We start from the raw sequence: 25,124 nt of genomic DNA on the forward strand, positions 1-25,124 counted from the left end.
ACCCCATGAACCGCAGCACGCCAGGCTTCCCTGTACATCACCAACTCCTGGAGTTTACCCAAATTCATGTCCATTGAGTCAGTGATGCCATCCAACCATCTCATCATCTGTCGTCCCCCTCTCCTCCTGCCCTCAATCTTTCCCAGCATCAGGGTCTTTTCAAATGAGTCAGTTCTTCGCATCAGGTGGCCAAAGTATTGGAGTTTCAGCTTCAACATTAGTCCTTCCAATGAACACACAGGACTTTAGGATGGATTGGTTGGATTTCCTTGCAGTCCAAGGGACTCTCAAGAGTCTTCTCCAACACCACAGTTCAAAAGCATCAATTCTTTGGCGCTCAGCTTTCTTCACAGTCCAACTATCACATCCATAACAACTTCTGAAAAAATCATAGCCTTGACTAGACAGACCATTGTTGGCAAAGTATGTCTCTGCTTTTTAATATGCTGTCTAGGTTGGTCATAACTTTCCTTCCAAGGAGTAAGCATCTTTTAATTTCATGGCTGCAGTCACCATCTGCAGTGATTTTGGAGTCCAGAAAAATAAAGTCAGCCACTGTTCCCACTGTTTCCCCATCTATTTGCATTGAAGTGATAGGACCGGATGCCATGATCTTCGTTTTCTGAATGTTGAGCTTTAAGCCAACTTTTTCACTCTTCTCTTTCACTTTCATCAAGAGGCTCTTTAGTTCTTCTCTGCATATCTGAGGTTATTGACATTTCTCCCGGCAATCTTGATTTCAGCTTGTGCTTCATCCAGTCCAGCTTTTCTCATGATGTACCCTGCATATAAGTTAAATAAGCAGGGTGACAATATGCAGCCTTGATGGACTCCTTTTCCTATTTGGAACCCGTCTGTTGTTCCATGTCCAGTTCTAACTGTTGCTTCCTGACCTGCACACAGGTTTCTCAAGAGGCAGGTCAGGTGGTCTGGTATTTCCATCTCTTTCAGAATTTTCCAGTTTCTTGTGACCCACACAGTCAAAGGCTTTGGCATAGTCAATAAAGCAGAAATAGATGTTTTTTTGGAACTCTCTTGCTTTTTCCATGATCCAGCAGATGTTGGCAATTTGATCTCTGGTTCCTCTGCCTTTTCTATAACCAGCTTGAACATCAGAAAGTTCACAATTCACATATTGCTGAAGACTGGCTTGGAGAATTTTGAGCATTACTTTACTAATGTGTGAGATGAGTGCAATTGTGTGATAGTTTGAGCATTCTTTGGCATTGCCTTTCTTTGGGATTGGAATGAAAACTGACTTTTCCAGTCCTGTGGCCACTGCTGAGTTTTCCAAATTTGCTGACATACTGAGTTCAGCACTTTCACATCATTCTCTTTTAGGATTTGAAATAGCTCAACTGGAATTCCATCACTTCCACTAGCTTTGTTCGTAGTGATGCTTCCTAAGGCCCACCTGACAGAATGTGGTCCACTGGAGAAGGGAATGACAAACCACTTCAGTATTCTTGCCTTGAGAACCCCATGAACAGTATGAAAAGGCAAAAATATAGGACACTGAAACATCAACTCCCCAGATCAGTAATTGTGCTGTTTGTCTCTGTATGTTTATTCTTTAATTCTTCTAAGTCTTTGTTAATTGATTCTTGCATTTTCTCCATTTTGTTTTCAAGGTTTTTGATCTTTACGATCATTATTCTGAATTCTTTTTCAGGTTTGCCTATTTCCTCTTCATTTATTTGGACTTCTGTGTTTCTAGTTTGTCCCTTCATTTGTGTAGTATATCTCTGCCTTTTCTTTTTTTTTTCTTTTTTAACTTTTTGTGTTTTAGGTCTCCCTTTCCCAGGCTTCAGGGTTGAATTCTTTCTTCCTTTTAGTTTCTGCCCTCCTAAGTTTGCTCCAGGGGGTTGTGAAAGCTTCCTATAGGGTGAGATTTATGCTGAATTTTTGTTTGTTTGTTTGTTTTTCCTCTGATGGGCAAGGCTGAGAGAGGTGGTAATCCTGTCTGCTGATGCTTGGGTTTGTATTTTTTGTTTGTTTGTTGTTTAGATGAGGCATACTGCACAGGGTGCTACTGGTGGTTGGGTGATGGTTCAAATGGTTTTCTTTGTGTGAATTCTCACTAATTGATACTCCCTAGGGTTGGTTCTCTGGTAGTCTAGGGCCTTGGAGTCAGTCCTCCCACTCCAAAGGCTCAAGGCTTGATCTCTGGTCAGGAACAAAGATTCCACAAGTGGCATTAAGTGAGATTAAAACAAATATCCAAAAGGCATTGTTAAGGCATTGAAAGTGAAGTCGCTCAGTCTTGTCCGACTCTTTGTGACCCCATGGACTGTAGCCTACCAGGCTCCTCTGTCCATGGGATTTTCTAGGCAAGAATACTGGAGTGGGTTGCCATTTCCTTCTCCAGGAGATCTTCCCGACCCAGGGATTGAACCCAGGTCTCCTGCACTACAGACAGACGCTTTACAGTCTGAGCATCAGGGAAGTCCTCAATTAAGGCATTAAGTGAGATTAAAATAAATATCCAAAAATGAGAAACCAAAGATGAATCCCAGACAAATTGCAGCTACAAAATCAGCAAATAATAATTAAAATAATGGAATATACACATATAAATATGTGTATGTATGAGCAAAGTCAAAAGAGTCCAAAAAATTAAGTACAGTAGACTGACCTGGTGAACAAAGGAAATGAAAAATTATATTTGCCAGTTAAGAACAAAACTAACTGAAGCATAAACTGGAAAACAAAACTAAAGCAAGATGCCAAGTGGGGAATAAATCAATGAAAACAAAACTAACAGTTATGTTGAGAGGAAAGAATATAAAGAAAGAATAGATATGCAAAGTTAAACAGAAGTAGGTGAAGAAGATTTACATACCTTAAAGATTAACTGCAAGGGGAAAAGAACAGTAGGAAAGGCAAACAAAGGAATAAATATAGAAAAAATATAATAGGTTTTAAAAAGTTAAAATTATTTAAAAAAGAAGAAATAAAAAAGGAAAACTCTACAGAACTGCAAAAGCCCAATGTAGAGGCAGAGGTTTATAACAACAATAAAAAGTGTGACAATATACACATACACATATACACCCATAAGCTAAATCAAAATAGTCCAACAAAAATAAAGTGCAATTGATTGACTCGGCAAACAAAGGAAACCAAAAATTTTATCTACCAGAACAAAACTAACTAAAGCACAAACTGGAAAACAAAATTAAAGCAAGGTGCCAACTAGGGAAGAAATCAATGGAAATAAAACTAACAAATATGTTAAAAGGAAAGGAAAGAAAGAAAAAAAAGAAAATATAGATATGCAAAGTTAAATAGAGGTAGATAAAGAAGATTTATATACATTAAAGATTAACTGCAAGGGGGAAAGAACAGTAGGAAAAGCAAAGGAATAAATGTAGAAAAACTAATAATAGGTTTAAACATTAAAATTTTAAAAAGAGAAAAGAAATAAAAAGGAAAAATCCACAGAACTGCAAAAGCATAACATAGAGGCAGAGGTTTATAACAACAATAAAAAATGTGACCAAGAGGAAAAAAAAAGCTCAAAAGCTTAATTGGATTTCGTAATGCCAATAAAATCGACAACTACAACAGAGGGGGAGAAAGGGGGATAAGAAAAAGAAAAAAATTCAACTACAGAACAAGTCAAAACATAAGAATAATAAATGTTTTTCTTGAGTCACTGCTGTCACAGTCCTTTCCGTCTCCGGGAGTCACACACCACCTCACCTCCCTAGGATGCCTTCCAACACTGTGCTGATCTCTGGACCTGCTGTGGGGGCAGCTCAGATTCTAATCTGGTCCTTCTCCTGTGTGTTCTTGCCTCTAATGTCCACAGCTATCAGAACTAGTACATTTTCTTTTGTGGGAGGTCTCAATGTCCAAATTATATATATTCCATAGACACAGAACCTCCCTAGGTGATCGTGTGGATTTAATCTGCAGCTTGTACAACTGGTGGGAGGGGTTTCGGGTCTTCTTCCTTAGGCACACTGCCCCTGGGTTTCAATTGTGGTTTTATTTCCACCTCTGCATGTGGGTCGTCCACTGGGCTTTGCTTCTGAAGCTGCCCTGGAGGACTTGGGTTTGCCCCTGTGAGGGCCAGGTGTGGAGGTGGTGCAGCTGCTTGGGTCACAGGGGTTCTGGCAGCTCCAGGTACTCAGGGGAGTTGGCAGCTAGGGCAGCAGGAAATACAGTGCTCTAGAAGTGTATGGCAACAAGTAATGGCCAATATGCTCCAGTATTTTTGCCTGGAGAACTCCTCTCCCTGACAGAGAAACCTGGCAGGCCACAGTCTACAGGGTCGCAAAGAGTCGGACGCTACCAAAGCGACCCTGCACGCATAGACACAAGACTTTTTTGCCTGTGGCAGCTCTGCCCCAGTGAGAGTTGAGTGTGAAGGTGGTGCAGCTGCTTCGTTTGTGGGGACATGGACTGCCTCTGCCACAGGAGTTATGGCCCCAGCAGAGTCTTTTTTTGAGCCTCTTGTAGCTGGCAATCAGAAGGCCTCACTGGCCAGTTTCTCCATAGCTCTGTCCATTCAGGCACTTAGAGGGCTCCCTTGTCTGGGGTCCTTCTCTGTTGTTCATCACATCAGGCACATAGAGGGGCCCCCCTGGCTGGGGTCCTACTCTGTAGTTCGGGGCATCAGTCACTTAAAGGAGCACCCTGGGTGAGGTCCATCTCTGTAGTTCAGGCTGGCATTTGATGGCCAGCCTCTCTATTGTTCAGCTGTCAACGCTGGCATGTGGGGAGAGAGAGGCTATGGTAATGGCTCCACCCCCTATGTGTTAGTCAGCAGTATCACCTTGCTTCCACACCTGCCTGGCTTTCCTCCATGGGCATTTTCCACCACAGTCTCCTCCCTCACATCCCTTTGATCCGTCTCTCCGTAGTCAACAGCAGCCCTCTCCTTGGGATTGCTCCACAATCCCTAAATTCCAGCTCCCAGCCACTGCGCCTTCCAGGGGACCTGCGTAGGGACTCAGGGTATGTATGGCTGCGGCAAGGATTATCTGATTCTCATCCCATTTAGGCTGCCACAGATCAGCTGTTTCACGCTAAGCCTTAAATGTTCCTCCTCTGATTCAGACAATTGCCCCGATGTGGGGCTCAGATCCCTGCTTCCGTTCCCCCACTGGTGGAGGGCAGGTCCAGTCCTACTAACACTGCTGTGTTTCCCCCTAGTTCCTTCATCCTACCAAGTTTTGCATGGTTCTATATATTCTTTTCCCCTGGTCAGGTACTCCTGTCTGCTATCAGCTGGTGTCCTGCATGCACTTCTGTGTCTGAAGGTGTATTCCTGATGTATCGTGGAGAGAAATGTACTCCACGTCCACCTACTCCTCTGCCATCTTGTTCTCTCCAAATGTGTTCTTTTTTATACTTGAGTAATACTTTGCCGACTAAGGTCCGTCTAGTCAAGGCTATGGTTTTTCCAGTAGTCATGTATGGATGTGAGAGTTGGACTGTGAAGAAGGCTGAGCGCCGAAGAATTGATGCTTTTGAACTGTGGTGTTGGAGATCTTGAGAGTCCCTTGGACTGCAAGGAGATCCAACCAGTCCATTCTGAAGGAGATCAACCCTGGGATTTCTTCGGAAGGAATGATGCTAAAGCTGAAGCTCCAGTACTTTGGCCACCTCATGCGAAGAGTTGACTCATTGGAAAAGACTTTGATGCTGGGAGGGATTGGGGGCAGGAGAAGAAGGGGACGACAGAGGATGAGATGGCTGGATGGCATCACTGACTCGATGGATATGAGTCTGAGTGAACTCCGCGAGTTGGTGATGGACAGGGAGGCCTGGCGTGCTGCGATTCATGGGGTTGCAAAGAGTCGGACATGACTGAGCGACTGAACTGAACTGAACTGAACTGAATATTCTATTGTGTATATGTACCACATCTTCTTTATCCATTCATTTGTCAATGGACATCTAAGTTGCTTCCATGTCCTAGCTATTGTAAACAGTGCTGCCAAGAACACTGGGGTGCATGCATCCTTTTCAATTATGGTTTCCTCATAACTGGTATATGCCCATAACTGGTATATGCCCAGTAGTGGGATTGCTGGGTTGTATGATGGTTTTATTCCTAGTTTTTTAAGGAATCTCCATACTTTCTTCATAGTAGCTATATCAACTTGCATTCCCATGAAGAGTGAAGAGGGTTTCATTTTCTCTACACCCTCTCCAACATTTATTGTTTGTAGACTTTTTAATGAGAGTCATTCTGACTGGTGTGAGATAATACTTCATTATAGTTTTGATTTGCATTTCTCTAATAATGAGTGATGTTGAACATCTTTTCATGTGTTTGTTAGCCATCTGTATGTCTTCTTTGGAGAAATGTCTGTTTAGGTTTTTTCCCCACTTTTTGATTGGATTGTTTGCTTTTCTGGTATTGAGCCACATGAGCTGCTAGTATATTAAGTTTAATTAGGTCCCATTTGTTTATTTCTGTTTTTATTCCCATTACTCTAGGTCAGTCGTAGAGAATCTTGCTGTGATTTATGTCAAAGAGTGTTCTACCTCTGTTTTCCTCTGAGTGTTTTACAGTTTCTGGTCTTTAACGCATTTTGAGTTTATTTTTGTGTATGGTGTTAGGAAGAGTTCTAATTTCCTTATCTTACATGTAGCTGAACAACTTTCCCAGCACCACTTACTGAAGAAACTGTCTTCTCTCCACTGTATATGTTTGCCTCATTTGTCAGAGAGAAGGTGCCCATAGATGCATAGATTTATCTCTGGGCTTTCTATCTTGTTCCATTGGTCTATATTTCTGTTTTTGTTCTCACTATGTTTTTAAAAATGAAAAACATGAGCAATAACCAGTACTAAAGCCTAACAGAGGAAGAGATACAGCAAAATTAAAATAAGCATAGAAACATTTCCTCCGTGAAGTAAGAGACAAGAACTTAAGCTGATTGCTAGAGAAACAAGGGTTTAGAATGGAGCAAATGGCTTCATAAGAGTCATACACTTTCAAATTGTATAAACCTGGGTATATGTGTTTGTGTGCATGCACACACTTATGCTCAAAATCTGAAAGAGCTGTCAGAGACAAGATGAATCCTTTATAGAACTTCTGGATCCTCTGCTTCTTAATTAGTAGAGCAATTTGTGGCCAGGAGCTTTCTAAACTCCTGTGCCCTAAACCAAATACTCTTGGAAGCAGCCATGTCGGTAACCACTCAGTCCCAGGACCAGTGGCCCTTCTGTCTCTAGCTAATGCTACCTCTCCCATGGGCAGTGGACAATTCCTGACTCTGGAGCGTCTTCTCACTGTTCCTCGCCAGGGACAAGATCCCAGGACTCTGATGAAAGAGGAAATGCAAGTCACACAAACTATCCAGGAGCTCTCCCTGGGACTAAGGGAGTACAAGGAGAAAACAAGAGAAAAACCTAAGTCTTAAGAGAGCCCTCTCCAAAGAGACCCACACCTGAACACTTTGGCTCTTAACCACTGCCTGTCTGTATCTGTCTCTGGCCATATTATTGGCTGGGAAACAAAGTCCACCTTTCCTGGGACCTGACTGAAGCCTCTCATCTCAAACTGCTGGAGTCAAGTCTCCTTCCAGCAACAGTGTCTTGTGGCAAGAAGCCTGGCTGGAAATTTGAAAGACACAGCAAACCCTGAGCAGTTGTGCTTAGTAAGGCAGGTGAGAGACTTAAAGGTGCATAGTTATTTGTAACTAGTGAGAGCTGTACAGGTATCTGGTCCAAGCCCCTCCTGTTTCCACAGAAGGAAATTAGATCCAGATTAGGGAAGTATCTTTCTCAAAGTCAGACACTGCTACCTTCATTCAGGTAATGGCTGAGCTGGAAGATTGAGCCTTCTGCCCTTTGTCCATTTGGAGTCTTCCTGTTTGTTCCTTTATGTATCAAGTTCTGGGATCCCTCCCTCCCCTGGAATTTAGGCCTTTATTTTAAATGGGAATGTTTTTACTCGCTGAAAAGCCAGATGAAGAGTAAGGAGGAGATTTCCTGGAGGACTGAAAATGAGAAGGGTGGAGAATATAGTGAGAAAAACAACATTATTCTGGCCAAGGAATCCCTAGGTTGCAGGGTTTTCGAAAGTTTGTACTAATGGGATGCTTTGCTTTGATGAAATCCTACCACCAAAATCCTACTATCAAGTATGATTAAATAGATGAATGGAGAGATGGGGCAATTGAGGTGGATGTGAGGACCCCAAACACCCTGTAACTCCTCAGTCTCTTGATACTTAGGGTGTCTCCCTAAAGCACTATGACAAACTGTTTTCACACTTTGAAAACAGTGCCCTGAAGTATTCTGAGATCCTGGACCTGGAATATTTTTAAATGGCACTGGGTTCAGTCCCACGTACCCAAGCAGGATTTGGGACATGTACTGAGTAGTGTCAAACTACTGAGATGCCCAGTGGTAATGGGGAAGAAACCACAAAACAATTCACACTTTAGAGGTTCAGCTTCCTTTGCCCAGGAGCTTTCTCTCACTGCAATTCAGTATTTCTCTCTGAAGAAAACAGAGCTAAGCTGAGAGTTTCCTGAAAGTCTCCAAATCTTTTCTTTATAGATATATAAAAAAAAGAAATGTTCAATGGAAAAATAATTTTACAACATTAGAGAAACTGTTCAAAAGAAATGAATGCCCATAAGCCTACTAACCAGTAGAGAAATCACTTCTATTTTTCAATATTCTGTGTCAATCTTTGTTCATACACACATTTGGTGTTTTTGTGCAGTGTGTCATGGGCTAGACAGTTTGCAAAAGCATGTTTCATTTGCCCAATTTCATAAATGAAAAAGGGAAGGTTTCAAGAAACTGAGTAACTTTTCTCAGATGATACCATTAGAATATTTGAGCCAAGACTCAAACTAAGGTTAGTACTCTAAAACTAGCACTCTTTCCACTTAATAGCTGCTGTCACAGAAGTGTAGGGAGCACTATATCAGAGCCAAGGAATACCTGGACATAATTTAGGTGAACTCCCTACTAATTAAGTTGTTCATAACCCCAAAACCACACAAAACTCATATTAACAATCAGTTTAAAACCAGTAAGTGTGGTACATGAGGATGCACGCAAGACTAATTGAAACATCTGGGCTAATCCCAACCTTGACTTCACTTTGCGATGAGGCCTTAGGCATCGCATTCACCTCATATATAAAATGAAGGGGTTAAAAGCCATTATGACAACATCCTAGCATACTGTGAGTCTATGATCTCACTATTTAAGAAGGAATCACTTTCCCATGGGCCTCTCAGCCCTTAACCAGGAAGGGTTTTCTGGGCTCTGCCCCTTATTTTGAATCCAGAACCTTATTTTCCTATGCATGATACATTGTTATTATTAAATGCACGAGTTATTATTATTATTACTAAGAGTGACAAAGTAGGGAGAAGGATTAAAGATCATGACAAGATAATGCTAGCAATTAGAAAACAAGGTCAAGTGAGAATATTGTATCTGAGAAGACACTCCCTTATCCTGAGTTTCCCATTTTGGTCTATAGGTAAGAAGGTATACAACTAAAGCAGCTTAGCACACAGCACAGAAGGAGATATACTCTCTTTGAGCAGAAGTCTCTTGTTCATGGAAAATAACTCAGATTAATGTCTCACAAATGTAGAACCACTTGTTTCTTGTGAGGGACAGAATCTCTAAGCAACCATGAAAAATATCAGTATTATTACTGAGTTTGTCTGGGATTGTCCAGTGACCCCCAGATCCAGACAGTGTTCTTTGTGCTGTTCCTGGGGATTTACCTGATGACATTAGTGGGGAACACAGTGATGATCCTGACCATCAAGGCTGATGCTCGGCTCCACACACCCATGTATTTCTTCCTCAGACACCTGTCTTTCCTGGATCTCAGTTTCTCCTCAGTCACTGTGCCCAAAATGCTACAGAACTTCTTGTCTCAGAAGAAAAGCATCTCAGTGTGGGGCTGCATCACTCAGAGTTTCTTTTTCACTCTCTCAGGGGGGACAGAAGCCTGTCTTCTCTCCGCCATGGCCTACGACCGCTATGCTGCTATCTGCCACCCTCTGCTCTACACTGTGGTCATAGACAGACCTCTCTGCACCGGGATTGTGAGCATAGCTTGGGCAGTGGGATTTTCTATTTCCTTGATGAATAGTCTCTTTGTTCACAAGTTACATTTCTGTGGTTCCAACATCATCGGCCACTTCAGTTGTGAGCTACCTCCACTCTTCCCTCTGTCTTGTACTGACCCCACTGTCAACGAGATTCTTCTAGCTGTGCCACGTACATCTTCAGGGCTGCTGACACTTCCCCCAATCCTCTTTTCTTACTCAAGAATCATTTCTGGCATACTGAGTATCTGCTCCTCTGAGGGCCAAGGCAAGGCCTTCTCCACCTGTTCCTCCCACCTCACTGTGGTGCTCCTGTTCTATGGGACGGCTCTGTTCAGGTACATCAGCCCTGACTCAGGCCCAGTGTTGGAGCGAGTGGTCTCCATTCAGTACAGTGTGATCACTTCCTTGCTGAACCTCCTTATCTACAGCTTCAAGAACCAGGAGGTGAAAACAGCTCCACAGCGACTGCTGAGGCAACAGAAGTGTGCCAGCAGGTAAGAGAGAGCTGTGTGCTTCTGCTCAGGAAAGAGAAAATGTATCTCTAAAGGAGAAAGGTGTTTATAGGCACAAAGCATTTGGGGAAATTGAATTTCAATTATATTTAACTATGTGTGTAGATTTTGAAGTAAATAAGCTGCCCCCAAAAAAGAGAGGAGGGGGCTGGGGGGAAAAGAGCTTGATGTACAGGTTCTTATCCAGGAGCCCTTTGCAAAATAATCAGAGAGAGACCTTCATAGCTCTCTCATAGCTTCCCTCATATGAGGAGCTTCCCTCATAGCTCAATTGGTAAAGAATCCATCTGCAATGCAGGAGACCCCGGTTCAGTTCCTGGGTCGATCTGCTAGAGAAGGGATAGGCTACCAACTCCAGTATTCTTGGGCTTCCCTTGTGGCTCAGCTGGGAAAGAATCTGCCTGCAATGAGGGAGACCTGGGTTTGATCCCTGGGCTGGGAAGATCCCCTGGAGAAGGGAAAGTTACCCACTTAAGTATTCTGGCATGGAGAATTCCATGAACTGTATAGTCCATGGGGTCACAAAGAGTCAGACACTACTGAGCAACCTTCATTTCACACACATGTTCACAGAGAGACCTTGGCTCTGTGTGAGGAAATAGCAGGACTTGCTGACATACATAAAGTATATTGAAACAGAACAGGGTCTCTGGCCAAAATGTCAACTTTTTATTGGCATTTTCACAAAGGCACACAATAAAGAAAGGAGCCTACAACAAAGAAGAAATCAGGTATAAATTATACTCCAGAATGAAAACAGTCAGAGCCATCCATTCATAAGACCTGGTGGTATTCTCTGGCATCAAAAGGCTAGTGAACCTGAATAGGCTGATGTGTTGGTTAATTTTACATGTCAACTTGACTGGATTAAGGGATGCACAGATAGCTGGCAAAATATTATTTCTGGGTGTGTCTATGACAGTGTTTCCAGAAGAGATTAGGATTGAATCAATAAACCTAGCAAAGAAGACTGCCTGGGTATCACAATGTGCCTGGGTATCATCCAACTGCTAAGGGCTAAAATGGAACAAAACAGGGTGAGTTTGATTTCTCTGCCCTTAGATATTGATGCTTCTGGTCCCTGGACCTTCAGACTAAATGTGGGACTTCTCTCACTAGCTCCCCTGGTTCTTAAACCTTCGGTTTTGACTAGAATTACAACACTGTCTTTCCTAGGCCTCTGTCATATAGATGGCATATCTCAGCTTCCATAATTGTGTGAGCCAATGTCTCACAATAAATCTCTTCTACATACCTATGTATTTATATACATAGTCTATCAGTTCTGTTTTTTAGAATTGTGACCAATATGGCAGGAAAAGGTGAAAAAAATTATATTATTCTCATATTAGAAATCCGTGTATCATGCCTATCTTATTTTTCCTAAGCTCTCTTGCTGAGATCTTATGTTTAAAAAATACAGCATGTGCATTTGATCCAGGTACATATTGTATAACAGTATATGGAGTAGGGGGTAGGCATGAATAATTATAGAAGTAAAATTAAAAGGTCAGTAAGGTACCCCTTGGCATCTATGTAATTAATAAACAAATACATGATAGCAGCCTATTGAGAAACATTAATGAAGACCTAAATAGAAAGTAATATATCATGTTTATAAATGGTAGATGATTTTTAAAATGACAATTGTTCCCAAATCATTTACATATTTAGTATGTTGTTATTGTTTTAGTTGCTACATCATGTTCAACTCTTTTGTAACCCCATGGACTGTAGCCTGCCATGCTCCTCTGTCCATAGGATTTTTCAGGCAAGAATACTAGAGTGGGGTTGCCATTTCCTTCTCCAGGGGATCTTCCTGACCCAGGAATCAAACCCACATCTCCTGCATTGGCAGGTAGATTTTTACCACTGAGCCACCAGAGAAGCCCATATTTTTAGTATAATTTCAATTAAAATTCCAGAACAATTTTTTATTAATTTGAAAAGTTGATTCCAAATTTTATGCAAAAGTAAACAGCTCAATAAAGGCTGAGTTAAGAAGAATAAGACATCAAGATTTATTATAAAACTATGTAATTAAGACTTTATATTACTGACAAATAGACAGACAAATACACTAATGGAAAAGAGAACTCAGAAATGGACCCCAAACTCAGAAGTAAACACTGAGATGGCAAGGTAGATCAATTCATTGAGGGTGTCTTTTCTATCAATACTGCTGCAATGATTAGCTCTTCATGTAGAAAATTAATAAAATTTTATCCTCACCCAGCATAAGCAAAAAAACAGTTCCAGTCAAAGTATTAAATGTGAAAGGCAAAACTGAAAATCTTTTATAACATAATATAGGACAATACATTCATGGCAGAGGAGGATTTTTAAAAACCAGATATGAAAAGTACTATAACCTCAGATATGCAGATGACACCACCCTTATGGCAGAAAGCGAAGAAGAACTAAAGAGCCTCTTGATGAAAGTGAAAGAGGAGAGTGAAAAAGTTGGCTTAAAGCTCAACATTCAGAAAACTAAGACCATGGCATCTGGTCCCATCACTTCATGGCAAATAGATGGGGCAACAATGGAAACAGTGACGGACTATTTTTCAGGGCTCCAAAATCACTGCAGATGGTGACTACAGCCATGAAATTAAAAGACGCTTGCTCCTTGGAAGAAAAGTTATGACCAATCTAGACAGCATATTAAAAAGCAGAAACATTACTTTGCCAACAAAGGTCCATCTAGTCAAAGCTATGGTTTTTCCAGTGGTCATGTATGGATGTGAGAGTTGGACTGTGAAGAAAGCTGAGAGCTGAAGAATTGATGCTTTTGAACTGTGGTATTGGAGAAGACTCTTGAGAGTCCCTTGGACAGCAAGGAGATCCAACCAGTCCATCCTAAAGGAAATCAGTCCTGAATCGTCATTGGAAGGACTGATGCTGAAGCTGAAACGCCAATACTTCGGTCACCTGATGCGAAGAACTGACTCATTTGAAAAGACCCTGATGCTGGGAAAGACTGAAGGCAGGAGGAGAAGGGGACGACAGAGGATGAGACGGCTGGATGGCATCACCAACTCAATGGACATGAGTTTGAGTAAACTCCGGGAGATGGCGATGGACGAGGAGGTCTGGCATGCTGCAGTCCATGGGGTCACAAAGAGTTGGACACAACTGAGCGACTAAACTGAACTGAACTACAAAAAAATGTTGATAAATGGAATTATATTAAGATTAGGAACTTTGACTTTTCAAAAAAGAACCTCATTAAGAATGAAAAGATGAGCAAAAAATATATGCCACACACATAAGCAGCAAAATCCTAGTATCCATTGTAAAAAAAGAAATCATTCAGATAGGAAAATCAGCAAAAGTCTGGAACAGGACTTTGACAAAAGAGGAAATCCAAATCTCTTAGATCCTCATCCTTAATAGGAATCATGCAAATGAAAACCACAGTGAAAATTACCATTAAGCAGATGACAAAATGCAAAAATTAAGAAGCCCAATAAAACAAGGTATTGGCAGTAGTGTAAAACAATGAAATTTCTCATTTGGGAAAAAGTTTTTTGTTAACTATTATGTGGTAAAGTTAATTCAGCCCAAAGTTCCCCTATTATGGATTTATCTAGAGAGACTCTTACTCATTGCACCAAAACAAATGTACAAAAATGTTATGGTAGCAGTGTTTGTAATAACCAAAAACAGGTAATAACTCATACCATAATACCATAACCAAACTCGCTCAGTTGTGTCTGACTCTATGAGACCCCATAGGTCTCCTGCATTGCAGATGGATTCTTTACTGGCTGAGACACCAGGAAAGCCTGCATAGCCATCTACAATAGAAATTAAAATATAATTTTTGATATATCCATACTGTGAAGTGAATCGGCTTCCCAGGTGGTACAGTGGTAAAGAATCTGCCTGCCTATGCAAGAGATGCCAGAGATGCAGCTTTGATCCCTGGGTTGGGAAGATCCCTTAATCTTCCCAATGGAAATGGGAAATGGCAACTCACTCCAGTATTCTTTCCTGGAAAATTCCATGGACAGAGAAGCCTGGCGGGTTTCAGTCCATGAAGCTGCAAAAGTCAGACACGACTGAGCAGACGTGCATGTGTATGTATATGTGAAGTGAATACAACCAAAGAAAATGAATAAAGATTTCCACACCATGTAGCATGGATAAACCTTAGATATAATATTGTACAAAATGTTGCATGAAACTATTTCATTCATATAAAGTTCAAATATAAAGGCAAACAGGACTATAATATTTAGGGATGCATGTATAAATGGTAAAACTATAAAGAAAGTAAGGAAATCAGTAAGAATGTTAGGCAGCCTGTGTTAGTACTAAGAGAAGAAGGGACAGGGTTCCTGTAGCAGAGTGATATACATTCCCGGTGCTGGTAATGTACTATTTCTTAACCTTTAAATTTTTTCTTATATAGTGATCACATAGATCTTTGCTTTAGTAAGTAATTGTTAAGTTATACTCAAATGTTACATGGAATTTTTAGTAAACATGGTAATTTTAATTTCTTGGATAAACTATAAATAGTGAAATACTGAAGTGATTTCTATTAAAACCAGAAACTGAGATGACATGCCTGTTTTCTCCACTGTTTCCTTACATTGTTTTGAAACTTATAACTATGATAATAAGACATGAAGAGGAAATACTTAAAATAATTATAAAATACCAAATTACTTATTTTATATGCAGATGATATGATTAATTCTTAGACTCAATAGGCTGAGGTGAAGGGAAGAATGAGAATTAATAAGAGAGATTAAGTGGACAACACAAAAAATAAATACTCAAAAAGTTTATTACTATCCTATCAAAAACCAATTTGAACTGAAAATGGAAAAACATCCATTCACATTATCAACAAAATAATAAAATAACTAGTAATAAATTTAACCAAAAAATACAGAATTTGACTAAATCTATATTTAGTCATAAAACAAGATCTGAATTAAAATTTCTTTTTAAAAAAGTTTGTAGAATTACTATCCTTTTGTTTAAGTTTGATCAGATTCACCAGTAAAACCATCTGGACCTTGAGTTTCCTTCTGATTATGGTTACAAATTCAATCGTTGATAGTGCTACTGTGGTTTTCTAGATATTCTTGTAATTTGTTCATCTGTGTCTTTCAAAGAATTTCTCCATTTAAATTGTCAGATGCATTGGCATAAAATCATTCATAACATCCTCATATTGGCTTTTAAGTCTATGAGGGATCTGTAGTGATACACTCTCTTATTCATGCTCTTTATAACTTGTTCATTGGAAAAGACCCTGATGCTGGGAAAGATTGAAGGCAGGAGGAGAAGGGGATGACAGAGGATGAGATGGTTGGATGGCATCACCAACTCGATGGACATGAGTTTCATCAAGCTTCGGGAGTTGGTGATAGACAGGGAAGCCTGGCATGCTGCAGTCCATGGGGTTGCAAAGAGTTGGACACGTCTGAGTTACTGAACTGAACTGATACACAGAAACACTTAAACTTAAAAATCTTTTATTCCAAAGATGCAGGATGTGTAATATTCACAAACTAACAGTGTGATATACCCCATTAACAAACAAAAGATAAAACTCACGTGATCATCACAACTGACACAGTAAAAGCATTTGGCAAAACTCAACATCACTCATGATAAAAAAAAAAAAGTCTATACCCTCAACAAAGTTGGTATAGAGGAAACATACCTCAACATGATAAGTCCATCTATGACAAAACCAAGGCTAACATCATACTCAGTGCTGAAAAGCTGAACATTTTTCCTCTAAAATCAGGAAAAAGACAAGGATGCCATTCTCACAATTTCTATTTAATATAGAATTGGAAACCCTAGCCAGAGTAATCAGACAAGAAAAAGAAATAAATGGCACCAAATTAGAAGGGAAGAAATAAAACTATAACTATGTACAGATGACATGATGCTAAATATAGAAAACCTTAAAGTCTCTACCAAATTTAGAATAAGTGAATTTAGTAAATTTGTAGGATATAAAATTAATATACACAAATCCATTGCTTCTCTATACACTAATAAAGAACTATCAAAAGAGAAAGCAACAAAACAATCCCATTCAAAATCACATGAAAAAGAAAAAAATATCTAGGGATAAACTTAACCAAGGAGATGAAAGATCTGTACTCTGAAAAATATAAGATATTAATGAAGGAAAGTGAAGATGACACAAATAAATGGAAAGATATCCCATGTTCATGAAGTACAATTAGAAAAAAGTGATATTGTTAAAATGGCTATATTACCCAAAACAATCTACAGATTTAATATAATCCCTACCAAAATACTCATGCCATATTCCACAGAACTAGAACAATCCTAAAATTTATAGGAAACTGCAGAAGACTTCAGTCAAAGCAATCTTGAACTAGAATAACAAAACTGAGGTATCACATTCCCTGACTTTAGACTATATTATAAAGCTACAGTAATCAAAACAGTATGGTACAGGCACAGAAACATAGATCAATGGAATAGAACAGAAAGCCCAAAAATAAATAAACCTATGCATTTATGATCAATCAATCTATAACAAAGTTGGAAAAAATGGGGAAAAGACAGTCTCTTCAATAACTGGTGCTGGGAAAACTATACAGCTAAGAGAATAAAATTAGGATATTTTATCATACTACATACAAAAATAAATGCAAAATGGATTAAAGACCTAAATGTAAGACCAGAAACCATAAATGTCTTAGAGGAAAACATAGGCAATGCACTCTTTGACATAAGTCTTAGGAATATTTTTTTGGATCTGTTGCCCTAGGCAAGAAAAGCAAAAGCAAAAATAAACAAATGAAGTCTGATTAAACTTAGAAGATTTTGCACAGCAAAGGAAACCACTGACAAAATAACAACCTACTAAATGGGAGGGCTTCCCCAGTGACTCAGCGGTAAAGAATCTGCCTGAAATACAGGAGATGCAAGAGACGTGGGTTTGACCCCTGGGAAGATCCCCTGAAGGGCGGCTTGGCAATCCTCTCCAGTACTCTTGCCAGGAAAGTCCCATGGACAGAGGAGCCTGGCAGGCTACTGTCCATGGGGTCAGAAAGAGTCGGATACAACTGAAGCAACTGAGCACTGAATGGGAGAAAATATTTACACTGGTATGACTGATAAGGGGTAATATCAAAGTTCATACAACTCAATATCAAAAAACAACTTAATTAAAAATAGGCAGATTGCCTAAAGAAATATTTTTCTGAAGAAGATATACAGAATGGCCAATGAGCACATGAAAAGATGCTCAACATCACTAATAATCAGCGAAGTGCAAATTAAAAGTATGATGAGTTAGTACCTCACATCTGTCAGAATGACTACCCTGAAAAAGATAACAAATAATAAACGTTGGTGAAAATGTGGGGAAAAGGAGCCCTAGTACACTGCTGGTCAAAATGTACATTGGTACAGTCACTGTGGAAACAGTATTAAGTTTCTCAAAAATTAAAAATAGAACAATCGTATGATCCAGCAATTCCAATCCTGGTTATATATCCAGAGAAAACGGAAAAAAAAAAAAACTAATCTGAAAAGATATTTGCACCCCCAATGTTCATAGCAGCATTCTTCACAATAGCCATCTAAGAAGCAATCTTAGCCATCTAAGAAGAATCTGCCATTCACAGAAGCAATCTAAGTGTTCACCAAAAGATGAATGGACAAATAAACTGTCCATTCATATGTCCAAACTGTTCAATCAAATAAATGTTTATCATTAACAGACAAATAAACAGTCAAACACACACACACAAATGGCATATTATTCAGACATAAAAAAGAATCTACCATTTGTAACAACATAGATGAACTTGAAGAGTATTATGAAAGGTGACATAAGTCAGAGAAAGACAAATACTGTATGTTTTCACTTATATGTGGAATCTTAAAAATAAGACAAATTAATGCATATAACAAAACAGAAACATACTCAGATACAGAGAACAAACTATGTTTACCAGTGGTGAGAGCAGTGAGAGGAGAGACATGATGGGGAATGGGATTAAGAGGTATGAACTAGTAGGTATAAAATAAATAAGCAATATGGACACAGTACAGTACAGGGAATATAACCAATATATTATAGTTACTTTAAATGGGGTTTAATCTATAAAAATATTCAGTCATTGTTGTATACCTGAAACTAATATAATATTATAAATCAACTAGTCTTCAATGAAAAAAACAACAGAGAACTAAATTAAGATACCATACTATGTCAATGAGTAACCTGTTAAGAATTAAGTTTTTGTACTATAAAATAATGACAATTTGAGATTACACCACTTTGAAGTTGTCTGAGTATAACATGATATTTCACAGTGCTGGAATTCCCTGGCAGTCCAGCAGTTAGGACTCCACAAGCATTTCCTACAGTTCCAGCTTACTGTTACCTGTCCTTGGGTAAAATTCCTGTGTGACCCTGTGTGACAGCCTTCTCTGGTCTATAGCTGTAAGTAACAAAGAGTTCTGCCTTTCACCTGTCTGTCTCTGAGTTGTGTCCTACCACCAAAAAAACTTTAAATCTTATAAAAACATCTAGTCTTACCCTGATTGCAACACCAGCTCACTAACTGACAGCTGCTGGTACTTGGTTCACTATTTGCACTGACTACAAATTATTTCTGCCAGGTAACATCAATTGCCAACATCTTGCTTACAAGTGTTTTAAAAGTGTTACACGATGTGTCATATTATTATTTAATTTAGTCCTCATAGCAGCTTTTAAGGAAAAGAAGAAGGAATGACATTATACCAAGTTGATTGATCTGTCACCTAGAGGCAAAGCCAAAACTGAAAACAAATCCTTTGCTTCTTAGTTTAGTGCTATTTCCAGCACGACTCCATGCCCACTATTCAATTTAGCACTGTCTTTCATATCAAAATTTTCCCATTTAAAGAGTACACAAGAGGGACTTAACTGGCTGTCCAGTGGTTAAGACCATGTCTTCCAAAGCAGGGGGTGTGGATTCCATCCCTGGTAGGGAAGCTAAGATCCCACAAGCCTCGTGGCCAAAAAAACAAAACATAAAACAAAAGCACTATAGCAACAAATTCAATAAAGGCTTTAAGAAATGACGATGTTCTGTCGCTAAGCCATGTCAGCACACCAGACTTTAAAAATGGTCCACATCAGAAACTTAAAAAATAAAATAAAATCAACAAAAAAGAGTACACAAGAAACTGTTACCTCCTTATAAGGCTGCTCCTTCCCTCCCCTCAAGGAAAGTAAGATTTAAGGTTAAGCCACAGAACTGCTTAATCCTTCACACCACCACCACTATTGCCAAGCATGATTTAAGAGACCTTGGAGCTCTGGCACTTCTGGAAAGACAGCCCCTCTGGCCTTAACTCTGTTCACAACACGATTGAAAGAGGGTATACAAGTGCAGCACACTTCTAGTGAGATTTTCATTCTATCACAGACACTTCATCTACTCATCCCACACCAACCCTTAAACCTCACCTCACCACTGACAAGACGACTATCATAAGAACTGGCTATACACATCCCCCTGAGAGTACTAATTCCATCATGTCCCATATCTCTGCTTACAACACTGGCCACAAGAAAACTTGGCCTCCAGATCACCCCTCACCATAGAGATTCTTACCCTATTACTGTCTGCTACATTGCCTAATTTGAATCAGACTCTAACCCTCAAAACAACTTCTAACTTCTTCCACTGTGATCTCTGGAATTCAGGATCCATCATCAAAAAAATCCCATTGCTGTAGACTGAATGCTTGTGCCCTTCCAAAATTCACATATAGGAACCTAATCCCCAATGTGATGGTATCTGGATGTGGGACCTTCAAGGAAGCGATTAGGTCTTTTGCGCAGACCCCTCATAAATGAGATTAATGCCTTCATAAAAGAGGCCTCCGAGAGCTCCCCTGCCCCAAGAAGACACCAGCAGTAGTTTCTCACCAGAATCTGTCAGTGTCTCAGTCTTGGGCTTCTCACCCTCCAGAACTGTGAAAACTAAATGTTCACTGTTTATAAGCTGCCATGTCTATGGTTTTTGTTACCACAGCCTGAACAGACTAAGACACTCCTATATCCTTCAACCTCTTTGACAGATGTTTCTTTCACCTCTTTTATCTAACTAAAACCTGGCTACCTCTTTAGGAAAAAGCAGGCTTCTTTTGCAGTCCTCTCAAGGGGATTTTTCTCTGATAATATACATACCAATGCTTCTCAAATGGTAAATTGCAACCTATTCATGGTTTATGAAATTAATTTAATGGGTATGAAGTTAAAAGCTTCAAAAATAAATAGATAAATATCAGCATATACTGCATGTAGTTAAGGTATTGTTCCATGAAAGTAAGCTATTTTTTTCAAGTATATAAATGATGACTTTCAAATATACGTTTTCTTTTCAAATACAATATATGAAATTTGAAAGCCACGACTTTACACCTTCTAGGGTTAGAAGTAGAATAAATATGCTCTTTGCTCTTCATTACTGCCTCAAGCACCACTTTCCTCCTTTCTCCCTAAGTAATGTCCTGCTCCTTTGAGACATCAGGCCATTCCGCACATTACCCTTCCTTGTTATTACCACCTACCATAGTCCTGGTCATTCTCCTTCTTTCATTAAAGACTCCCTCAACTAGCTTGCTATCTCACTCTATGTAACCTCATCATCATTCATGGTAGTATCCACGTGGATGGCCCATCTTATGCCCTGGGTTCAACTGTGCAAGTATGATCATTAAAATACTGAAATATTTTCATTGCCACTAGTGCCTCCAGGACCCTGCACAGAACTATAAGTGCCTTCATTTTAATGGACCCATGCCCACACTAGTACTGGTAGTTAAATATTTTGATTACTATCCCCACTAATACCCAGCCTCTCCATTCCTTGACTTTCTCTTACCTTAAATAATCTTGTCCACAACCTCAGTCATTCACTTTTACAGTCATACCCTATATCTAGTTATTACCAATAACTGTAGCCCCTATCCCAAGCTCCAGTTGAAGCTCCCACTCTGCCACCTACACCTTCAGCTCCAATCAACTTGTCTACCTCACTGAGACTCAGGAATAAATTTATCTTTTATCCCATCTTTGCTCTGTCCCACCCTACTAAAGTCCTCTTTTCACCAATTATACAGCTCCATACCTAGGTCTTATCATTTACTGAATTATTCATATGTGTTAAATTATCTATTTTGTTGACAGAAAAAAAAAAAACCCACAATGTGAGAGTAGTGTGTTAAGTTTCATTTGGAGGAAAATGAGGACTATAGCCTGGGAGACACCCTCTCAGATAGCTCTGAGGAACTGCTTTAAAGAGGTAGGGGGGAGGTCAATATATACACGATTTTGCTGAAGGGGGATACATATATCCAGCATATACTTTGGCAGATTACTGCTAGTCACAGAAGGTTGCTGATAGTCACAAGGAAAGAATGTCCTCATTAATGATATTAGGGCTTACCTAGATATGAGACGATGCAAGAAATTAGGCTCATAAAACCTTCTTCTGAAAATATCTATCTGAAAGCCTGTTCTGCCAGTTTTTCCCAGAGCACGGAGTGCCTCATCCTTGATCTCCACCCTGAAGTCTTTTTAAGATGTGTTGAAGGTCAGTGACAACAGCGGCTAGTGACCTAATCCTTGTAGAGGCAAATGGTGAATGACAATTTTTAGGTGGCAATTTACATTCTCATTTATTCTTCAGAACCCCTACAGAGTAAATATAATGACATTCATTTTATTGATTAGAAAACAGATATATCTATATAAATCTGCCCAGAATTATAGAAATAAAAAGTGAGGTTCTGCAATTTTAAATATCTGAACTGCAATTTCCTTAAATGTAAACTAGGGATTATTGTTGTTGTTGCTCAGTTGTATCTCTTTGTGAAGACTAGGGATAAAGATGATTAGTCTATCTCCCTGAGTTACGAAGATCACATGTATACAGAAGCACTTTGTAAATTTTAAAGTGCTCTACAAGTACCAGTTTTAATTATTAACTACTGACTAAGGGGCCCTTACCTTTCTTTCCACAGGAGTCCTACTACAGTTTCCTTGACCTTCCTCTTTCTTTTATAGACCCAGATATAGAGGAAGCAAATAACTGCACTGCCCTATTAGTGAAAACTCATGTTCAACATGAAGCTTCAAAAACTTTGAGTGGAAGAAAAGCAGTGTTATAAACGGTGATTGGGCTCTAATTAGCAATTGGAGGTATGTTTATTACAGTGGAACAGGTTTTTATAAGCCAAGCTGATAATTTATTACAATCAACTAATAAACTCATAACATGATCATAAACTGGTGAACACCTGCATTTTACTTTTTTTATTCAAACCATGGCAGAACAAGAGTTCAGAAATGAAGGAGCCAAGGCTGACAGACAAGAGACTGAGCCTCTTAAGGTCTTTTGAAGTCCTCACAGAGAACTTGGAACCTTAAATGACTGTGACTTCCCTGAGCCCCAGGAAGAATACTGCTATGTCCTGAGGAACTCTGTACTATACACACTAGAACCTGGCTTTGGGTCCAACTCATCCCATTCTATTGTTCTGAACTCTATCAATAGGGCAGTCCTGAATAAAAGAGTCCCCTTAGAATGATATAATTAGACCCATCAGGTATATCTCTTGCTTATAACACTAAATATAGTGACTCTCTATAACTTGACATGGCAAGTTAGAAATCCTTGACCCACTATTCTAATCTATCATTTTCCTCATTTCATTTCTTCTCTAAATAGGCATATCTGCATATGTTCTTCACCCTACAGCATGTACGTTTCCGCCTTCCGATTCTACCCAAGATGCCGTCTTGATCTAAGACTAGAAAGTCTTAAAAAGATGGAATCATCTGCCTGCTACTCCCTGCATGTTTAATTATTCCACCTTACATAGGAATTTGGATTCATCCACGTATTACTGCGAAAGGTAAAGTAACACTCTGGTGACAGGTGCACCAGATTATAAGTCGAAGGCCTGAGTTCAATTCCTAATTTTGCCTTTTGGCTCACTGAATGCTCTTAAACCCTTGCTTAGATGATATCTATACCTCACAGCTTGCTGACTGATATCTAAAGAGATGGCACATTAAAGCTAATAATAAAGACATTTATATTTTTTCCCGTGATATTAAAAAACAAATTTCTGGCATAAAGTAAATGTTTATTAAATATTAATGTCCCATTATTGTGTCATCAGGCCAAAGATGACTATTTTGCCTCCTTTTTCGTTTTTTTTTTTTTTTATATATAATTTGCCACCACTCCCCAAATATCTCCTTCAGGTAAAGTCAGGTTTAGGTGCTTGATTAATTATACATGTGACAGAAGCAATGCTAACCATTCATCAAACCCCATTACCTTCACACTTCCTGTGAAGTCACTTCAGTCACCCCCTGCAGTTAGGTGCCGCCATGTAATCATGTACTTGAACCCTGGCTAAGGAAATGGGGTACAAATGATGTATAGCACTTCTAGGGCTGGGCCCTGATACCTCCACCAAGTCAGCCCACAGATTGAATGATTCCAAGGCAACAAGGGATGGTGGAGCCACAAGATGGTAGAAACCTAGTCTTTCCATAAGTGGAAAGAGCATGTAACCCATTCACTGGCCCCAACAAGCCTGCTACACACGGACTTATATGAAACATAAGCTCTTATTATGTTAAATCACTGAGATATTGTTATTATTAAATACTCAGATTAACATACCTTGTATTTCTCACCTGTGGAAATATAAATGAAAAGAACCTCTGGATTTAGTTCCAGGAACTGAGATATAAATCCTGGCTCTACTACTTGCGCAAAATACCCTATGATATGCTCTTGAATATGGTCTATATCCTTTTGCAACTGAATGTCTAGCACATTCTCTTTCATTAATGGAGCCTCCCCCACCCTTCTCTCCCTCAAGACTTGTCAGGCCTTCTCTGACCTCCCAGCCATGCAGATTTACTTCTTTGCTCCTAGTGCAAAGTATACTCCTCCACTTTAGCATCTGTTATGTTTTTTTGCAAATATTTGTTAACATGTGTTTCCACAGACTTGAGTTTTTGAATCCACGGACAGACAATTCCTTTGGGATCTTTGACTTCCAGGATTTAGTTACAGTGCCTGGCACATAGCAAAAATAACTGTATATTAAAGGAGTGTCTGTCCCCTATGATCTTGAGTCACTTGTTAAGCCTATAAAATACAATTGTACAGAATTGTTCTGATGACGAAGAATGCGATTTTTTGATTATAAACAGATTCTAAGAGTAGTGTGTTTATTCTGTTTTGTAGGCCCTTTCTCATCTTTGCCAGTCAAACCTATCTGTTTCGAAGTAGCTTTGTCCAATAGAAATACGTAAGCCGCATATACAAACACCTTAGTAGCCATATTTAAAAAGCTAAAGGAAGTAGGTGAAGTGAATTTAAACATTTTAGCTCAACATATTCAAAATATTGTTTATTAGCTATAGTTCACTTCGCTAATTTTGTCTTCCGAATTATCTGGTGCGTATGCTACAACACACCTCTGTCTGGACTGTGGCTGGTGGGTT

The 25,124-nt window shown here is 39.4% G+C and overlaps 1 protein-coding gene across 1 annotated transcript; it reads left to right on the top strand.

The window, feature by feature from the left end:
- The first annotated feature begins 9,633 nt into the window (after nucleotides 1-9,633).
- On the top strand, nucleotides 9,634-10,559 carry LOC120861246 (olfactory receptor 8S1-like). Its single transcript, XM_040236875.1, is given in 2 exon segments — nucleotides 9,634-9,661; nucleotides 9,664-10,559. Coding segments are annotated over 2 exon segments (924 nt in total).
- Nucleotides 10,560-25,124: the final 14,565 nt, after the last annotated feature.

The sequence above is a fragment of the Oryx dammah genome, unplaced genomic scaffold (assembly GCF_014754425.2).
Source record: "Oryx dammah isolate SB20612 unplaced genomic scaffold, SCBI_Odam_1.1 HiC_scaffold_11232, whole genome shotgun sequence".
In the NCBI taxonomy this organism is placed as follows: domain Eukaryota; kingdom Metazoa; phylum Chordata; class Mammalia; order Artiodactyla; family Bovidae; genus Oryx; species Oryx dammah.